This window comes from Lissotriton vulgaris, chromosome 4_1, assembly GCF_964263255.1.
Source record: "Lissotriton vulgaris chromosome 4_1, aLisVul1.2, whole genome shotgun sequence".
Classification (NCBI taxonomy): Eukaryota; Metazoa; Chordata; class Amphibia; order Caudata; family Salamandridae; genus Lissotriton; species Lissotriton vulgaris.
Window position 1 is genome coordinate 768,834,306 of NC_141691.1, and position 16,026 is coordinate 768,850,331.

General features: G+C 46.4%; 1 protein-coding gene across 1 annotated transcript in view; it reads left to right on the forward strand.

Annotated features, from left to right (window-relative positions):
- The first annotated feature begins 332 nt into the window (after positions 1 to 332).
- LOC147722567 (CD83 antigen-like) overlaps positions 333 to 16,026 on the forward strand; it is a 156,989-nt gene continuing 141,295 nt past the window's right edge. The window contains exons 1-2 of the mRNA XM_086965101.1: positions 333 to 568; positions 1,950 to 2,071. Coding sequence (XP_086821227.1) covers positions 514 to 568; positions 1,950 to 2,071 — 177 coding nt within the window. The 5' untranslated portion in view covers positions 333 to 513. The remainder of the gene's footprint in view (positions 569 to 1,949; positions 2,072 to 16,026) is intronic.

The following is a 16,026-nucleotide window of genomic DNA, read 5'->3' on the forward strand; positions in this document are numbered from 1 at the left end:
CCACCCCCCCGAAATTTGACTGTAGTTGCGCCTCTGATCGAAGCCAACTTCTTTGGGTAACTAGGGCTCAGGCAGGTGGATTGCTTGGCATTGCTGAGGAAGGTAAGAGCAATCCCATTGTTTTTTGTTCTTTTCTTAAAGAGAGCCTTCATTTCAGAAGACTAGCATCACCAGTGCGTTACAACAAAAGGGGTACTTGTACGGTACCAGGAGCGTCATGGGAAAGCACAGGACAGACGCTAGCCTTCAAAGGGGAAACGGAAACCTGATCGAATAAAGCAATGTGACTGCTTCGCCTACGTCTCTTTCACTTTCGCTTCCGTTTTCCGCCTGCACCAAGGACTCTCCAGTGGGGGTGTGGAGCAGACACAAACGGGACTCGATGACGTCCTTTTCATAGTAGGTGGTAATTCCCCTTTCAGTCCAAGGGGGATCCCCAGCCTCTGTTGCCGTTAGATTGAGGCGCTCAGTGTGTGCAAAGAATAGATTCGAGAGGACTGCACCAGAGCACACATGGCTAAGAAGACGCGCGGGAGCTGGGTACCGAACGGCCTCGTGGTGACGAGTGGTAAATATCAAAATATCTCTGTAATCTTCATTGTATAACCCATCTCCATCTATTGGTCCAACCGTGTTTTTAATGAGCCAAACACATTGAACGGGCTCCGCTCCCTCTATATGTTTTTATCCCAGCAATTTCAGTACAATGGTTTTCCTTTGCATAGAGGCAGAGGATTGTAAATTTACGAACTGCTCTCATCATCAACAGCAATCCTGCTAAACAGTATTGTTCTTTAAGTGATATTATGCAAGAGGTTGAGGCGTAACGGCCTGAGCTGCCTGTCGACTTTGATACTGGGGATCCTCGAACTCGGTTCAACGTCCTGTGATTCTGCTGCTATTCTGGGCAAATCACCTGAATTACCTGTGCCTACAAAAGTGCATGTGTCCGTGTGTGATGAAGCTAGTGCTTCAATACCTCCGGGTCGATTTAGAGCCATATAAAAACCTCCTCACCAAAAAAAGAAGCCACAGTGCCTCTCTTGAAAAGGCGCTATAGGAATCCAGACATCAGACGCGTGAAATATGCGTAAAAGTACCCCGTTCAAATAAAGATTTTTTTTTTGGAAGACAGTTCGTAACTTAAACTTCAGTTTTTGTTTGAATAGTGTAAAAGATTTGTTTTTGACACATTAATAATTGTTTCCACCCTGTTTTAATTACCTTTAGATATGTAAGGGTGTGTGCACTTCTACAGACAACCATTTCTCTTGTTCCATCAGTTGGAGATACTAACGGCATCTGGGCAAAATTGTCACCACGTTTACTCCTGAATTCAGCAATCAACAGGTGAAATACAGGGTGATACCTGTTGTGAAGCGCCAGGGTCTGCATTTCTGAACATTTGTTAGATTTTAGGCGATATTTTAAGTGTTTGAGCTAGAACCATAACTTTTAATCAAATCCGCAAATTATGCAGCAGTGTGCGTATATTTGACAAGCATGGCAAGTCCATCAATCACAGCATAAAGATTAAAGACATGGTGACTTGCAAGCATTAGCAAAGTCAAGACATTTTCGTCAGTTTTAAGCCTTGAAAGCAAACGTAAATATCCACAAAAAAACACTTCAGGGAAGTACATTGTGTTTTAAAATGGGAATTCCACATTTGTCACCTCCAAAGTACTCTTAATAGGTTGTTTTCCATTTTTTCCCCATCAGTATTCCATTCCCTTCATTCCCACTCCCATGTGGAATCCACAGCATTCTCACCTAAACATTAAATTCAATTAATTTGTCACGTCATTAACAATGTTTAGCCTCAAACAAGTGGAATGACATTCGAAATTGTAGATGTATAATTTTACTGCTTTCTTTTCCAAAAAGTTAAGTGAAGCTCTACACTTTCTCAACCGCAGTTCAATGCGTTTCCTTCTGTTCCCTAACAGTGTGCTGGGCCTTGATCCATGCTGATATAGAGGTGACAGTGCAGGGTGGAGAAGATGCAGTTCTGCCTTGTGGAACCCAGAGGCAGCCATTTCTCAACTATACCCAGATCACGTGGTATAAAGTAAGTGCTTAATTTAATGAAAGGATTGCATGGAGCAGAACATTAGTTTCCTATGAAGGTTGTTTATTTCTGTTATGTCTTTAAATGCCCTTTGTTAAAAATAAATAACTTATTTTTCTTAGGTCCGGGGTTACCCACTATCTTTTGATTTTTACACAAATTATATACGTTTATAATATATTTACAGGGGCAATCAGGGAGCCCTCTTCACCCATTGGTTTGTAATTGTTTCATTCACATTATTGTTTTACACACTACATCATTCAACAGAGGGCAATCTGTGAAACGAACCAAGCATTGGCAAAGCCAAAAGACTGACAGCCACCACCGGAAGTATTGGCATTGCCCAGGGTTATTTAAGATCTGAGCGTGTGTTACAAATAGGAGCGTTGAGGAAACGGTTTTAAAGTTTTTATTTTGCTAGAAGATGATACAGCAAATTCTTGTTAAAGGGATAGATATATCTGGAGGAAAAATGAAAATGTACGAGAGATCATTCATTTTGTGTGAATATTTTAAGAACAATGTGCCTTGTTATAAATGCTTTCATTGACCAGTAGCACACAGGACACAATGTGAAGCTAGGAAGTTTATTTCAGATTTGGGATATCCCAGCTTCTTACCTACATTCGTTTTGGTAATTTGAGGTTAGTCTGTATCAACTCTTAGCTGCCAGTTTCTAATGTGTGTCTCTTGAATGCAATTATATGCTTCGAACACCTAATCCTTAATATGTATACACTGTTATGCCGGTTCTTACAGTCGTACTTCCTGAGCTGGTTTCTCTGAGTGAACATTGAATAGTAACAGATGCATAAGGCTAACCCTCATATGGTGAATCGCTGCAGACTCTGAAAGTGTTCACTTCCACTCCAGAGTATACACACCATGTCCCAAACACTAATGCCTTGCCTGGGAATGTGGTATTGGGATTGCCACATAGAATCGTGTTGCAGCTCATAAAACTTTCTGTGGAGGAAGGCCTTAAGATGAGTGGGAAGATCCTAATGAAGGAAAAGCAGGTATCTGGAGATGGGATATATGAATCTATTCAAAGCCTTTGCACCACAAAGTGTGCTGGCTGATTTCATGATAAGTAGTGAGTAGTCTTTACTACTCATAATACTAACTCTCCCTCACCCAAGGTTTAGTTTGCCATCTTGAAAGTCTCACTGCTCACTGGGAATTATTTGAGGATATCATTCTCAGTGGAACCTCTTTTTTTTCTGATAGATAGCATCTGAGATAACACAACCGCATTACCTGTGCAATGGCTCCAATCCACCTTGGATACGGTACAAATGTAATTTCTTACACTTGTTTTCATCATCACCTGAAAGGTGCTGAGTGGACGTCAGACATTGCAGGCTGTGTCTTGATGCTAGTATAAATTGGCTGCCAGCCTTTCAGAGTATAAGAAAGAAGACCAACCACCTTGGATCCCCTCAGATTGGACCAGATCCTTTAGGAAAATCACCTGTCCCCATGATTAGGTAAATAGGAGGTGTACCTGAAGATTTTGGTGGCTCGGGCCCTCTGTTATTCCACCTTCATTGAGGCCTGTAGGCTGTTTATGTGTATGTGCCCACCCCCTTTCCCACGGCTCCCTCAGTGGGTAGTAGAAATAATTTGGGATCCGGACTGTTTTTAACTTATTTTTTATTATAAATTTTAATGAAAGTTAAATCAACCAACAAATCGGTACATTGGCTCGTAAATTGTCTGTGTATTAGTGGTTGTGCCGCTCTTTTATGATTTAAACTAAATCAAATAAAAGTAATTTTTCATTGGGACCCCGACGCATTCTCCCAGAGGGGCTGGGCTTAAGATGGCTTCCTGTTCAGACGAACCCACTTTCTAACTGTTTTTATAGAGGTTCACAGTAGCGGCTGGCATGCATCTAGAGTGGTGAGGCGGGTGGCACAGAAATAAAAAATACAAATATTCGACTTACCTTCAAGACTTGCTGCAAAACATCCTCCTCTCCTTGAAGCGCCAATGCGGGACCCAGGAAACTGCACTACCAATCCTGGCGCTACTCTCACAACATGAGAGAAACACCAGGATTAGTGGGAGCGGCCTCAATCAGCACTCAGAAGAGCACTGGAGGCCTGTGCTTTTCTGTAACCCGCCTGTCTCTGACACCTGTGTTAATGCACATGTCTGGCCAAAGGGACATGCGTACTATAAACATGAGTGCAAACCTTTCTGCTGCCACTTAGCAGCAATTGTCCAGCCCTGTCCTGACACTGGGTTTCGGATGGGTGGCTGTAAAATAAAATGGTAATAAATACACTTTATTATCATTTTATTTTTCAGCTCTGGGGCTTTTGGGGGCATTTTTTAAGCGGGGCAACGCTCCTCCGCTCTCACAGAGGAGTCGACCCTGGTCACTGTTGGGCCTTATATGTTAAAATAGCGAGCACAGGCGATATTGTAGGTGTAAAAATAATTCTACATTTCCTCATAAGAAAAGGCACACAAATCTTTCCAGTAAGACGCCTAGCAAACACACACATGCATAGAAGCGTGACCTTGACTGCGTCTGTGGATCCAGGCCAGCGTCTTCTGTCTATGCATGTCACTTTTATAGAGAAATGTGCATCCTCCTGACGCAATGATTCTCTAAGCACAAATCTTTATCAAGCAAACAGACAGTGACCAAGCATTTTAACATGTATTTCCAGTTCATTGAATCTCATATCTGAAAAGGGATGATCAAATGTTCAATACAGACAAGGGATAGATATTGGGTAAAGAGGGGCTGGTTTTTAACACTTTCTGTCCATGTAAATCAGACGTGTAAAAATAGTGATATCTGTTACCAGATGTCAGAGATCCTGATTCACAAAAGGATGGTCTATGGAATTTTATGTTAGAAATGACACATGAGAGGGGGTGTGGCTTGGACGGCAATGCGGACGGTCGTCTAAGTCCGTCCGCTCAACATCCCTGAGCGGAAACTAACCAGCCAAACTAGCCAGATCTTGCCAAAAAAACAAAAAAACAGGTGGGGGAAGATCAGCGCTGTAGAACAATGGATGGAAGAAGGAGGAGAGTAGCCACAGCACAAGAAGTCAGCCCTCAAACCCACCACGGGCAAACAACAGCACGAAGCACAAGATGGCGCCTTGAGGCTAGTTGGAGACGCCTAAAGGAAAACCAACGGAGAAAGCAGCGAGAGGACGCTACTGCATCGAGCAAACAATCCCTGACAACCGAGACCGGGACCTACCCCCAAAACCGTGCCAAAACCCTTACCAAGCCGTGATTCGAGGTCCGTGAGAGAGAAGGGTGCCCGGCGCCGGTGACCAGCACGGACACAGAGAAAAGGACAGGTCGCAGCATAGGAGACAGTCCGGCGATCCGAAGACCCAGCGACCCACCATCTGAGGGCCGTGAGAGGGGGCAACGCCAAGCCGGAAGTAGCTGCAGAGAGGGCGCCATTGCCGGAAGTCTTCACTGACCCTAGGCGGAAGGCAAAGCGGGAGACCGGAAGCGGAAGAACAGCCAAACCGGAAGGTGTCACACGAACAAGGAGGTGTGCGGAGACCAGCGCCGGAGGCAAAGTGGAGAACCCCCCACGGCAGGAAGCAGGCGGAGAAAGCGCAAACCCCGCAGCGCCCTACCGGCAGAGAAGAGAAGGTAGGAGAGCGCTGGGGGAGCGTAGGAAGAGGCGCACGGCAGGAGCAGAGTAACAGCCCAACCGGAGGTGCCGCGTGAACGAGGGCGGGTACGAGATCCCGCACCGGAGGCAAGAAACAGACGGCTGCAGCTGGAGTTCGGGGGGGGGGGGCCCAAACAACAACAACAAGGAACCCAGGCGAGCTCTAAATCCTGGAACAACCCCCAAAGACAAGGCCACGGGCACACGGGCACACAGCACAAAGGGGCAACTACCGAAGGGGGGAAAGAAGGACACCACTTCCCACGCACAAAAGGAACGCAAGGCAACAGAAGTACGGCGAACGTCTGTGCAGGGAGACTTGCGAACACAACGTTTGCGCAGCCCAAAGGCCCCGGGAAGCCCTGGGAAGCACGCCAGGACCAAATAGAGGAACCAGTACTAAATCTGAGCAGTGAGCGTGTGGGGACATCAAAAGACACGCAACAGGTCAAAGGGGCACAGAAACAAGCAGACAAGCACACAAGACAGAGAGCATGGAAAGAGCCAGAAGATAAATAAAGGCACGCGAGTCTTGATTAAAGGGGAAGCCCAACCAAGAGAGCACATAGAGCCACAACGCCAAACCAGAGAGACACATAGACAAGTGCTCAGCAAGACCACAAACCACACCAACCACAACAGCCCCAACATCTCCTGGATGCACAGGGTCGCTGACTCTACTAGTGTGTGGGCTGACCAGCCGCGAACGAGACAAAGCACACGCTGGCAGGACCAAAGGCAAAGACCAGGACAAGGCACATCAGAGAGCCCAGCAGGTACAGACATCAAGGGAACCACGTGGTGGCAAGGGCGATAGGCATACCAAAGGAGGCCCAGGCAGAAAGGCAGCTAGGCAGCATCCTACCCAGAAGAGGCATTGCGACAATGGCGGGCAACGAGGGGAAGAAAGGAGAGGAGCAAAAAAGACCCAAAATAGACAATCAAAGGCGAAACAGTCACCTTAGAGACCATCCTAAGGAGAATAAATGAGGGCAATGAAGTGGCGAAAGAGACTAAACTCAAGGTGGAGAACATGCAGCTTGAGCTGGCAGCCATAAGAGTGGACCTCCACAAAACAAACACAAGAATGGAAGTAGCGGAAGGCCGAATAAGCTCAGTGGAAGACAAGACAAGCGGGAACACCAAGGCCATAGCAGAACTGCAGGAAGTCACGAAGGCCATACAAAAACAACTAGCGGAGAAGGACGACAGGGCAAGAAGGGGCAACATAAGAATCCTGGGCATACCTGAAGGAGCAGAAGACAAAGCGGGCTCGTGCGCAGCCATGCTAGAGGAGATGATTCCACAACTCATGGGCATCACATTTGAAAGAAGGTTCGAGGTGCAAAAGGCCTATAGAATACCAGCAGGGAGAGCAATGACAGGCAAGGGGCCAAGGGCGATAACTTGCAACCCACTCAGGATGAGCCAAACAGAAGCCATCTTTGCTTTTGCCAGAAAGAACCAGAATCTGTTGTGGGCGGGGAGCAAGATCGTGCTAACCCAAGACTACTCGAAGCAAACGGTAGAGTCAAGAAAAGGGTTCCTGGCCCTCAGAGAAACCCTACGCAAGAGAGGCGCCACTTTCAGCTTCGTTGGCCCAGCCAGGTTCAAAGTAACAGACAAATGGAAAACAATGATCTTTGAATGCCCAGGTGATCTAAGGAACTACCTACAAGGACCACCGGTGGAAGAGATGGAGGAGATAAAAAGCCCCGGGCAGCAAAAAGAAGTGCATCACCAGACGTGAGTGGGCAATCTGAGTAAGACTCACCACGAACCAAAGAATATTCAGGACATAAGACAACAAATCTACCTCAAGCTACCATGAACAGGCAAACAAGAGCTGTAAATAGACAAAAAAGCCGGGGGGATACTGCCAAGCAGATACAAAGAGACTTACCGCCGGACAATGGCAACCCCAGCGACCAACTATGCAACAGGGACTGAACAAGACAATGTTTTTACTTCCAGCCTACCTACAAACAAAGCAAGAACACAAAATCTACCTCAGGGATGATGCGGGGCAGAGGAACTTTGTCGTCGCACACCCACTCAGCAAGTAAGGGAGGGGGGGCGTGGGAGGGGAGGGACGGGCGGGGGGACCAGGGGGGCGGGGGGAGCGGGGAGCGTATACATGGGCTTACTTTCTATCATCTTTCTTTCTTCCTCTACTATCTTCCCCTCTATATCTTCATGTCGAGGTCCAGCAAACGCAGGCATAGGTACCGAGAAATGCATACAACACAGAAACCGCAAGCACGCAAGGAAGGGCCAAATAGACCGCGAAACACAAGCAACATAAAATGACAAACACCAGCCAGAGCAGCATCGCAACAGACATTAAGATAGTGTCCCTAAATGTCAAGGGTCTTAACAGCCCGGTCAAAAGAAGGAAGGTGCTCGAGCACCTTAAGAAACTCAAAGGCGACATCTATGTGCTCCAAGAAACTAGATTAGAAGCAGCTGACATCGGGCGCATAGGTGCAAACTGGATAAGCGAGGTTGTGGGTTCTCCGGCACAGAACAAGAAGAATGGGGTAGTAACAATTATCACCAAAAAATCCCAGCTAGCAGTGGTAGGCTCACAAGTCGACACCCAAGGAAGGACACTGGTGACCACTCTTAGAAGGGCGGGAGAAACATTTCACGCAGCGAACATATACGGTCCCAACACTGAAGATAAATCATTCTGGGAGGTGGTGGGATCACAACTACACACCCTACCACTAGAAGACCTGCTGATAGTCGCCGGGGACATGAACCAGGTTCTAGACTCAGCGATCGACAAACACCCAAACAGGCCAAGCCAAACAGCAAACAATCCCAACATCCTGAAGAATCTCTGCGCCAAACTCAGACTGAGAGACCCATGGCGCCTAAGCAACCCAGACGCCAGAGAATACACATTCTACTCCAACCCACACAACTCATACAGCCGAATAGATTATATCCTCATGTCAGAAACACACACCCACCTCATAGACCACAGGGAGATAGGACCCAGATCAGTATCAGACCACTCGCACATAAGTATAACCTTGGCGGGCAGGCATAACGAAAAGCCAACCCGCAGATGGCGATTCGATGATAGCATACTCCATCACGTCTCAGCGAAAGCCGAGCTAGAGGAGGCGATAAAAGAATACCTGCTAATGAATGACGCACCAGAGACAAACAGGGAGGTACTATGGGACGCACTAAAAGCCACTGTTCGGGGAGCAGTCATGACAGTCAAGGGCAGATTAAACAAAGGAAGGAACAAAAAAATTGAAGACCTAGAAAATGAAATTAAAAAGCTGGAGAACAGCCACATAGCCAGAATGGAGGATAAGAACACACTCACGAAGCTGACCAAACAGAAGTACGAACTCAATAGAATATTGAGCGAGCGAGCAGGGACCTGGATTAACAAATATAAATCTATTAACCTCTGCACTGCGAACAAGGCAGGCAAGAACCTAGCATCCTACTTAAGAGGGAAACAGTGACAACACACGATAGGAGCCATCAAGGACAGACAGGGCAAGTCCATGACTGCAAACAAAGAAATACTAGAGGTCTTCAGAGATTTCTATGAGGGACTGTACACCAGGGATGAAACACTAAAGGAGGATGGGGGCAAAGAGCTGCTAGGAAGTATAACCACACCTACATATCAGACCGTGAACGAGACATCCTAGAGCTAGACATAACGGAGGATGAGATAGACAAAGCCACGGCAAGCCTCAAGGACAATAAAGCGCCAGGGCCAGATGGCTTCACAGCTAGCTTCTACAAAAATTACCTGCACATCCTCAAACCTACAATGAAACAGGTATTCACAGAATGCGCCCAGGCAGGTCACATGGCACCCTCGATGGCTGAGGCAAACATAATTGTCATACCAAAGGAGGGGAAGGACTCAACTGAGGCAAAGAACTTCAGACCGATCTCCCTCATCAATGTAGACTGCAAGCTCTACGCTAAAGTACTTGCCAACAGACTCAATGCTTACCTACCCAAACTCATACACAACTCTCAATCAAAAACCGCATGTCCCACGATAACACAAGACTACTATGCCACATAATCAACCACTCCTCCAGGAGCAACAATGCCGCAGTCATGATAGCCCTAGACGCGGAGAAAGCTTTTGACAGGGTCTCATGGCCTTTCCTAGAGCAATGTATGGCGAAATTCGGTTTAGGACCAAACTACAGGAAGATGGTGATGGCCCTATACAGCAATCCCAAAGCCAGGGTGGTGGTCAACGGAGGCACATCTAACATACTCAACCTAGGCAGGGGTACGAGACAAGGCTGCCCACTCTCACCAGCCCTATTCCTGTTAGCCATTGAACCACTCCTCACGATGATTAGAACAAATGAAGATATAGTAGGGATACCAATAGGGGGAGAAACTTTTAAGCTGGCGGCACCACTGTATCATTGTGTGAGCGAAGCCCTTGTTGCAGAGCACCTTGACGCCTGCCCCGATCACTAAGAAGACCTGATTCCAGCAGTTTAGCCTCCCGCCCCCCGCAGCCCGACTCCTTTGCCAGCTTGGAGCCTGCTAGCCGTGGGGAGCGCGGTCGAAGGCGGGAAAACTACACTTCCCAGCACCCAGTGCGGCGCACGCCGCGTCATCTGCGCGCCCGGAGGCGCTGAAATAGCGTGTGACCCCCGTTTCGCGGGACGCCGGGCGAAGCCCGGGCCAAGGGCGGGCCCGTTTAATCCCGTTCAAGCCCGGGTAAGACTGGACTGGGCCACCCCCTTGACATTTCATTTTATTTCGTAGTGGTTTTATTAATACCAACAATCAGGTGTTGTTCCTTTGTATTTATTTACTGTGCCCTTCGAATCTGTTACAATGTCACCCAGAATCACTAGAAATACCAAGTTTACACACGCTGCTCAGGTCATAGGGCCAATAGACCAATTCATTGCCAAGGCGAACGATGCCATCAACCAAGGAGTCCTCCTTTTAGAAAGGAGGGTCTCGCAGGACTTAGCGGCAGCTAGGAGTTCCTCACTGGGACTTCTTGCATCCGCCGTAACTCCTCAACGCACTCTCGTCCTTGGCACACAACAAGAGACCCCAATGGTGCCTGGGACTGTAGACTTGTCCGTGTCTATCGATCTTTCCACAACACAAATATCTCAATCCTCTGTATCCCATCTCCCCCCATCACTTGAGCGAACCCCGATCTTGTTTATAAACCCCCCAGATGAGGACCTTCCTTCCCCCTCTACGAGGGGCCAGAGAGAAGGTGCTATCCCGAAAAAAAGCAAGGGAAAAAGAAAAGGAAATAAGAACTCCCCTCAAAATACTAGCAATACACGACAGGATCCTCCGCCACAACTAGATGAAAACTCTCCTTCTTCAGCAGCTTTAAATCATTCGGCCATGCTCCAACAGCCGATTGCCATTCCTACGTCAGAAATCATAAACCTCTCATCTGACACTCATAACCTGTTTTCGAGTGGCAATACGTGTACTAGGCAGGACCTAGTTACACATGATACCAATATGCTAGCCTCTATTGAGGCTCTAATAAAGCAACACCTCCAACCTTTCATGGTATCATTAGCTAAAATTGAAAAATCCTTAGCCACATTAACTTCTGACTTAAAACCCAAGAAAAACTCAATTTCTACGCACCCACTCCCTGCAGCCCCAACTTGCAATTCAAAACAAAAAAACCCTGGGGGAACAAATCTTACACAAATACACAAAGCATCCAAAGCGGTAAACACTACAATGGTGGCCCAACAAAAAACAGCGACCCAACAAAAACTAGTAAACACAACCCATGCAAATTTGCAGCAAACATTAGTCAATACTTCTGCAAATAAGCTTACTACTTCTGCTACTTCTTCCCTTCCTGTCCCATCTGTACCAGAGGGCCAACCCACCAACCGACCACCCACTCCAATTTCAGCAAAGACACCAGCCCCTAAAAAGACATCTGTACCCAAAAAGACACCCGCTACAAAGAACGCAGCCTATAATACTAGACGCAATGGTGCGCGCCCAGCTTACCTTCCACCAGAAGCAACGCCATATGTCATTATTATGACTGGGGTCCCAGAGCTACATACTAACTCCGATGAGCCCGGATGGTCCCTAAAAAACAAGGTGCTACACTAGCTGTCAACGAATCGTCCACTTCCCCCCTATGCAAACAACAGAGTCGTATCAGTCCGTAGAGTTCCGTGGGTAGGGAAGGAGCCAAAATTGATCCCAGGGGACTGTATAATAATAAACTTTGAAGACCCCCAAACTGTGGAACTTATTTTCTCATGGGGGCCTCAAACTTCCCCTGAAGGAATTTCAACAAAAAGACTAGCTTTTTTCTACCCCCCAGCTAAGTCCCTACCACCAGGACACGAATGGAACTGGACTCAGGTTGGCAATTGGAACAATAAAATGAACTGGTCAACATGGCAAGGACAAGGAGGCAGGGACACTACGCTATTCCCAGATTGGAGGGGTGTCTCCACCTACAACAGGTTTGACTGCCTGGAGATGGTGGACTGACCATCAGCAGTCCAGGGACTGGATAATGCGATCTCACCCCTACCTGATCTACCATCCTCAATGCTAGTAAACCTCCCTCAATCCCGAAGTCCACCGGCTAAAATGATACTCTTACCTACCACAATAGATACAATCGCAACAGATATAAATAATACTGAGGCGGAAGGTTCTCACCAACCAGTCCTGTCTCGGTACTCCACTAATGCTACTACCGCTACTAACGCCAATAATGGTGTTTCTTTGTTTTCTCCCCTTAATAACGTTTCTCGTGCATCCCTGGATCCTTCTGCACAGATAAGAAGCCCTGTACCTATCAATGAAACTGAGTTGTTCCAGCTAGTATCAATATTGTTCTGGAATGTGGCAGGTCTTCGAACTAAGATCTTATCTACACCCTGGCTGGACTTTGTTACCACACATCAGATAATCTGTTTGCAAGAGACTTGGACAATTGATCCATTGCACATACAGGGTTACCTAACGTTTCACTCACCGGCCTGCCCATCAATACATGGTAGACCAATGGGGGGGCCTTGTTATATATATCTCAAACAAACTTGAAGTAAGAAAAACCTTTATAACATGTACTACCCTAAATTACCAAATTCTTTTGATCATTTTTAAAAACGGTACGTCATACAGCATAATCAATTTTTATAATAATCTATCTCCGATAGACTGTACGAAAACTGTGTCTGCAATTACCATGTCTATAAGCGAACAACGCGCTAAACATTCATCTACATTGTGTAATGTAATATGGGGTGGCGATTTCAATGTACAACTGTGCCCAAAATATAGGACAACTGATTGTGGCCTTTTAGACGAAAACGACTGCCCACTGACACATTTTACTCACTCCGCGGTAGGAGACTCCATTAACGAAAGTTTAATGTTTTTAGAATTGTTGTATGCCAACGAAATTGTCGACCCCCCCGTGGAATTCAAACCTACTTTCCACAGTCGGGGCTGTTTTAGTACCATAGATTTTATTTTGTGTTCATATTCTTTAAAGGGTACGCTTCTTCAGTTCACTACAGGAACAGAAGTATCTGGTGATCACTTTTCTAACAGTATTGTATTGCAGCTATTTACGAATGTTCCTCACCCTACACGGAAGAGTTTACTGACCCAAAATGCACTAATTATGGACAGAACCAACGGTTATTCGGTGAAATGGTCTCGGGTAGACCCACAAATAACAACAACTAAAATTGTAACTAAAGCACTCCCCTGGATAAATTCCTGCCTTGATGAGGATTCTACCCCCGAGCAAATCATTTCCAGTTTTGGGGAAATCCTCAAAACTATCCAGAGTGAGCTAGTCCGAACCCATAAATCAGGCACCCATCCAGGCCCAAAATGGTTCAACACGGCATGTCGAAAAGCATTAACCGCCCTAAAGAAAGAACTCCATAATCCACTCAGAGACAAGGACAAAATAGTTAAGTTAAGATCTGAATATAAGCAGGCCCAAATCAGATGCAAAAAAGAGCTCAAGAAAAAATTATGGGCCCAGCTACATGAGAGCTGCCAAACAAAGGACAGCTCTCAGTTCTGGCAGGTAGTAAAATCTCCTTTCTTGCTTGAGGCCAATTCCCATCAATACCTAGGCGTAGCAGTGACCGCGGACGAGTGGGTGACTCACTTTTCAAAGATCTTTAGTGATCTCCCCCCGGACAGTGCGGCACAATGCAATCAAGAACCTGGGTCCCCAAGAAAAGGAGTGTATCCAATTGATCTATCCTTTACCTTGGGGGAGGTTATATGCGCACTATCCTCCTCAAAAACTGGAAAGGCCCCTGGCCCGGATGGCGTCCCATTAGATATATTTGTCTCTAATATCGACCTATGGTCTCCAATTATTACCCAGCTAATGGCGGCTGTGCTAAGCACCGGCCTTCTGGATTCCTGGTCCTCCTCCATACTTCTTCCTATTTTTAAAAAAGGGGATAGAAATAACCCTGCCTGCTACAGGCCCATTTCCCTCCTGGATTCATTGGGTAAAGTCGCGGGCCGCCTAATTCTTGACCGCCTGCAGGATTGGGCGGCAGAAAATAACATCTTTACCGACCTCCAGTATGGATTCCGGGAGGGACTGGGCACTGTAGAACAGGCTTTAAACCTGACACTTCTAATAGGAAAGTAAGTGGGAGTCAAACGGGGTAACCTATTCATGGTTTACGTCGACCTTAGTGCGGCGTTTGACTGTGTAATCCACGCCAAGCTATGGTCTATTCTGGAGAAGTTGGGGGTCGATCCGCCGCTAATCAAATTTTTGCGCGAGCTTTACTCTGAAGCTTCGGCTTGCGTAAGGTTTGGAACAGGTGGCGAATTAACATCTTCTTTTCAAATAACACGTGGAGTTAGGCAGGGTTGCGTCCTGGCTCCCTTCCTGTTTAATTTATACACCAATGGTTTGGAAGCAGCCATGCTTGAAGGGAGCCAGGATTTACCTACCATTAACCATCGCCCTATCCCTATCATTGCTAGATCCCTGGTACAATTGCAGAAACAATTGGACAAATATTGCAACTATATGCTCTCACTTGGGTTAAAGGTGAACAAGACCAAGACCTTTGTCATGCAAACGGGGCCCAAGGTGAAAAGCTCGAAGCATCTCTCTATCGAGCAATCAAAACTAGAACGAGTTAGGGAATACCCTTACTTGGGTATTCTAATAGATGATCAGCTAACGTGGAAAAGGGCACTGGTAACTAGAAAACTGCTTTACCAACGTGCTACCTCTGCCCTTGTCTCATTTTCTAGAAAAATGGGTAAGCCATCTCCCCCCGTACTACTTAAAATTCACCAAGCTAAATGCCAGAGCAATGCCACATATGGGGCTGGTGTATGGGGTTATGTAAACACGGCTGAACTCCAAAAAATTCAAAACGGCTTTGTAAAATATCTGCTGGCCCTCCCTCAGAGTGCCCCCACATACGGATGCCATATTGAGCTTGGGATTGACTATTTAGCTGATTACATCAAATGTCAACCAATGCTGCTATGGCATCGTATCTGGTCTAAGCCTGAATGTCACCTTACTCGTGCCCTGATTTCGGACTGCTTGGGGCTGACCTCCTGGAAAAAGATCCCATGGTTGGCATATGTTGTTAACTTCTTGAAAGATTTGGATCTTAACCAATATGTAACAGAGCCGTCACTAATCAGTGAGCTAAGTAGAAAAACCTTTAAGTGCCATTGTCTTAACCATCTTAGGGAACTTCGTTTGAGCGGCGAACTACCCAAGCAATCAAATGCCCACATTATGATGGTACAAGTGTCACCAGGCTTACAGCCTTATCTCACTTATTATCTGTCCAACTACGAAAAATACCTTCTAACCAGGTTTCGTTTTAATTTGTTTTTCCGACTGGTAACCTTCCCAAACCCATTAAACTGGTCTCACGACCTAGAGAAATGCCCATGCGACAAGGTCTCGTCCCAAACCACTATGCATGTAGCCTTTTTCTGTTATTTCTACGCCATACCTCGCAAACGCTGGGTTTTGCCTGTGTTGCGTCAGATGGGGTTGAGGACCTGCCGACCAGCGCTTCTCGCATTGCAACAGCCAAATTCACAACACGAGGCTAAGAGCTTGGCCATGTATTTGAAATCATGCATAATAATTCGTAAAGCAATAAGGAACGAAGATCCAAAACCTTGAAATTTTGTGCTATGTAGCTGATTGAAAGTGTATTTTCCCTTCTGTTATTCTTTTTGTAACGTCATAGGCTTTTTAAATTGTATTATAATACTGTAA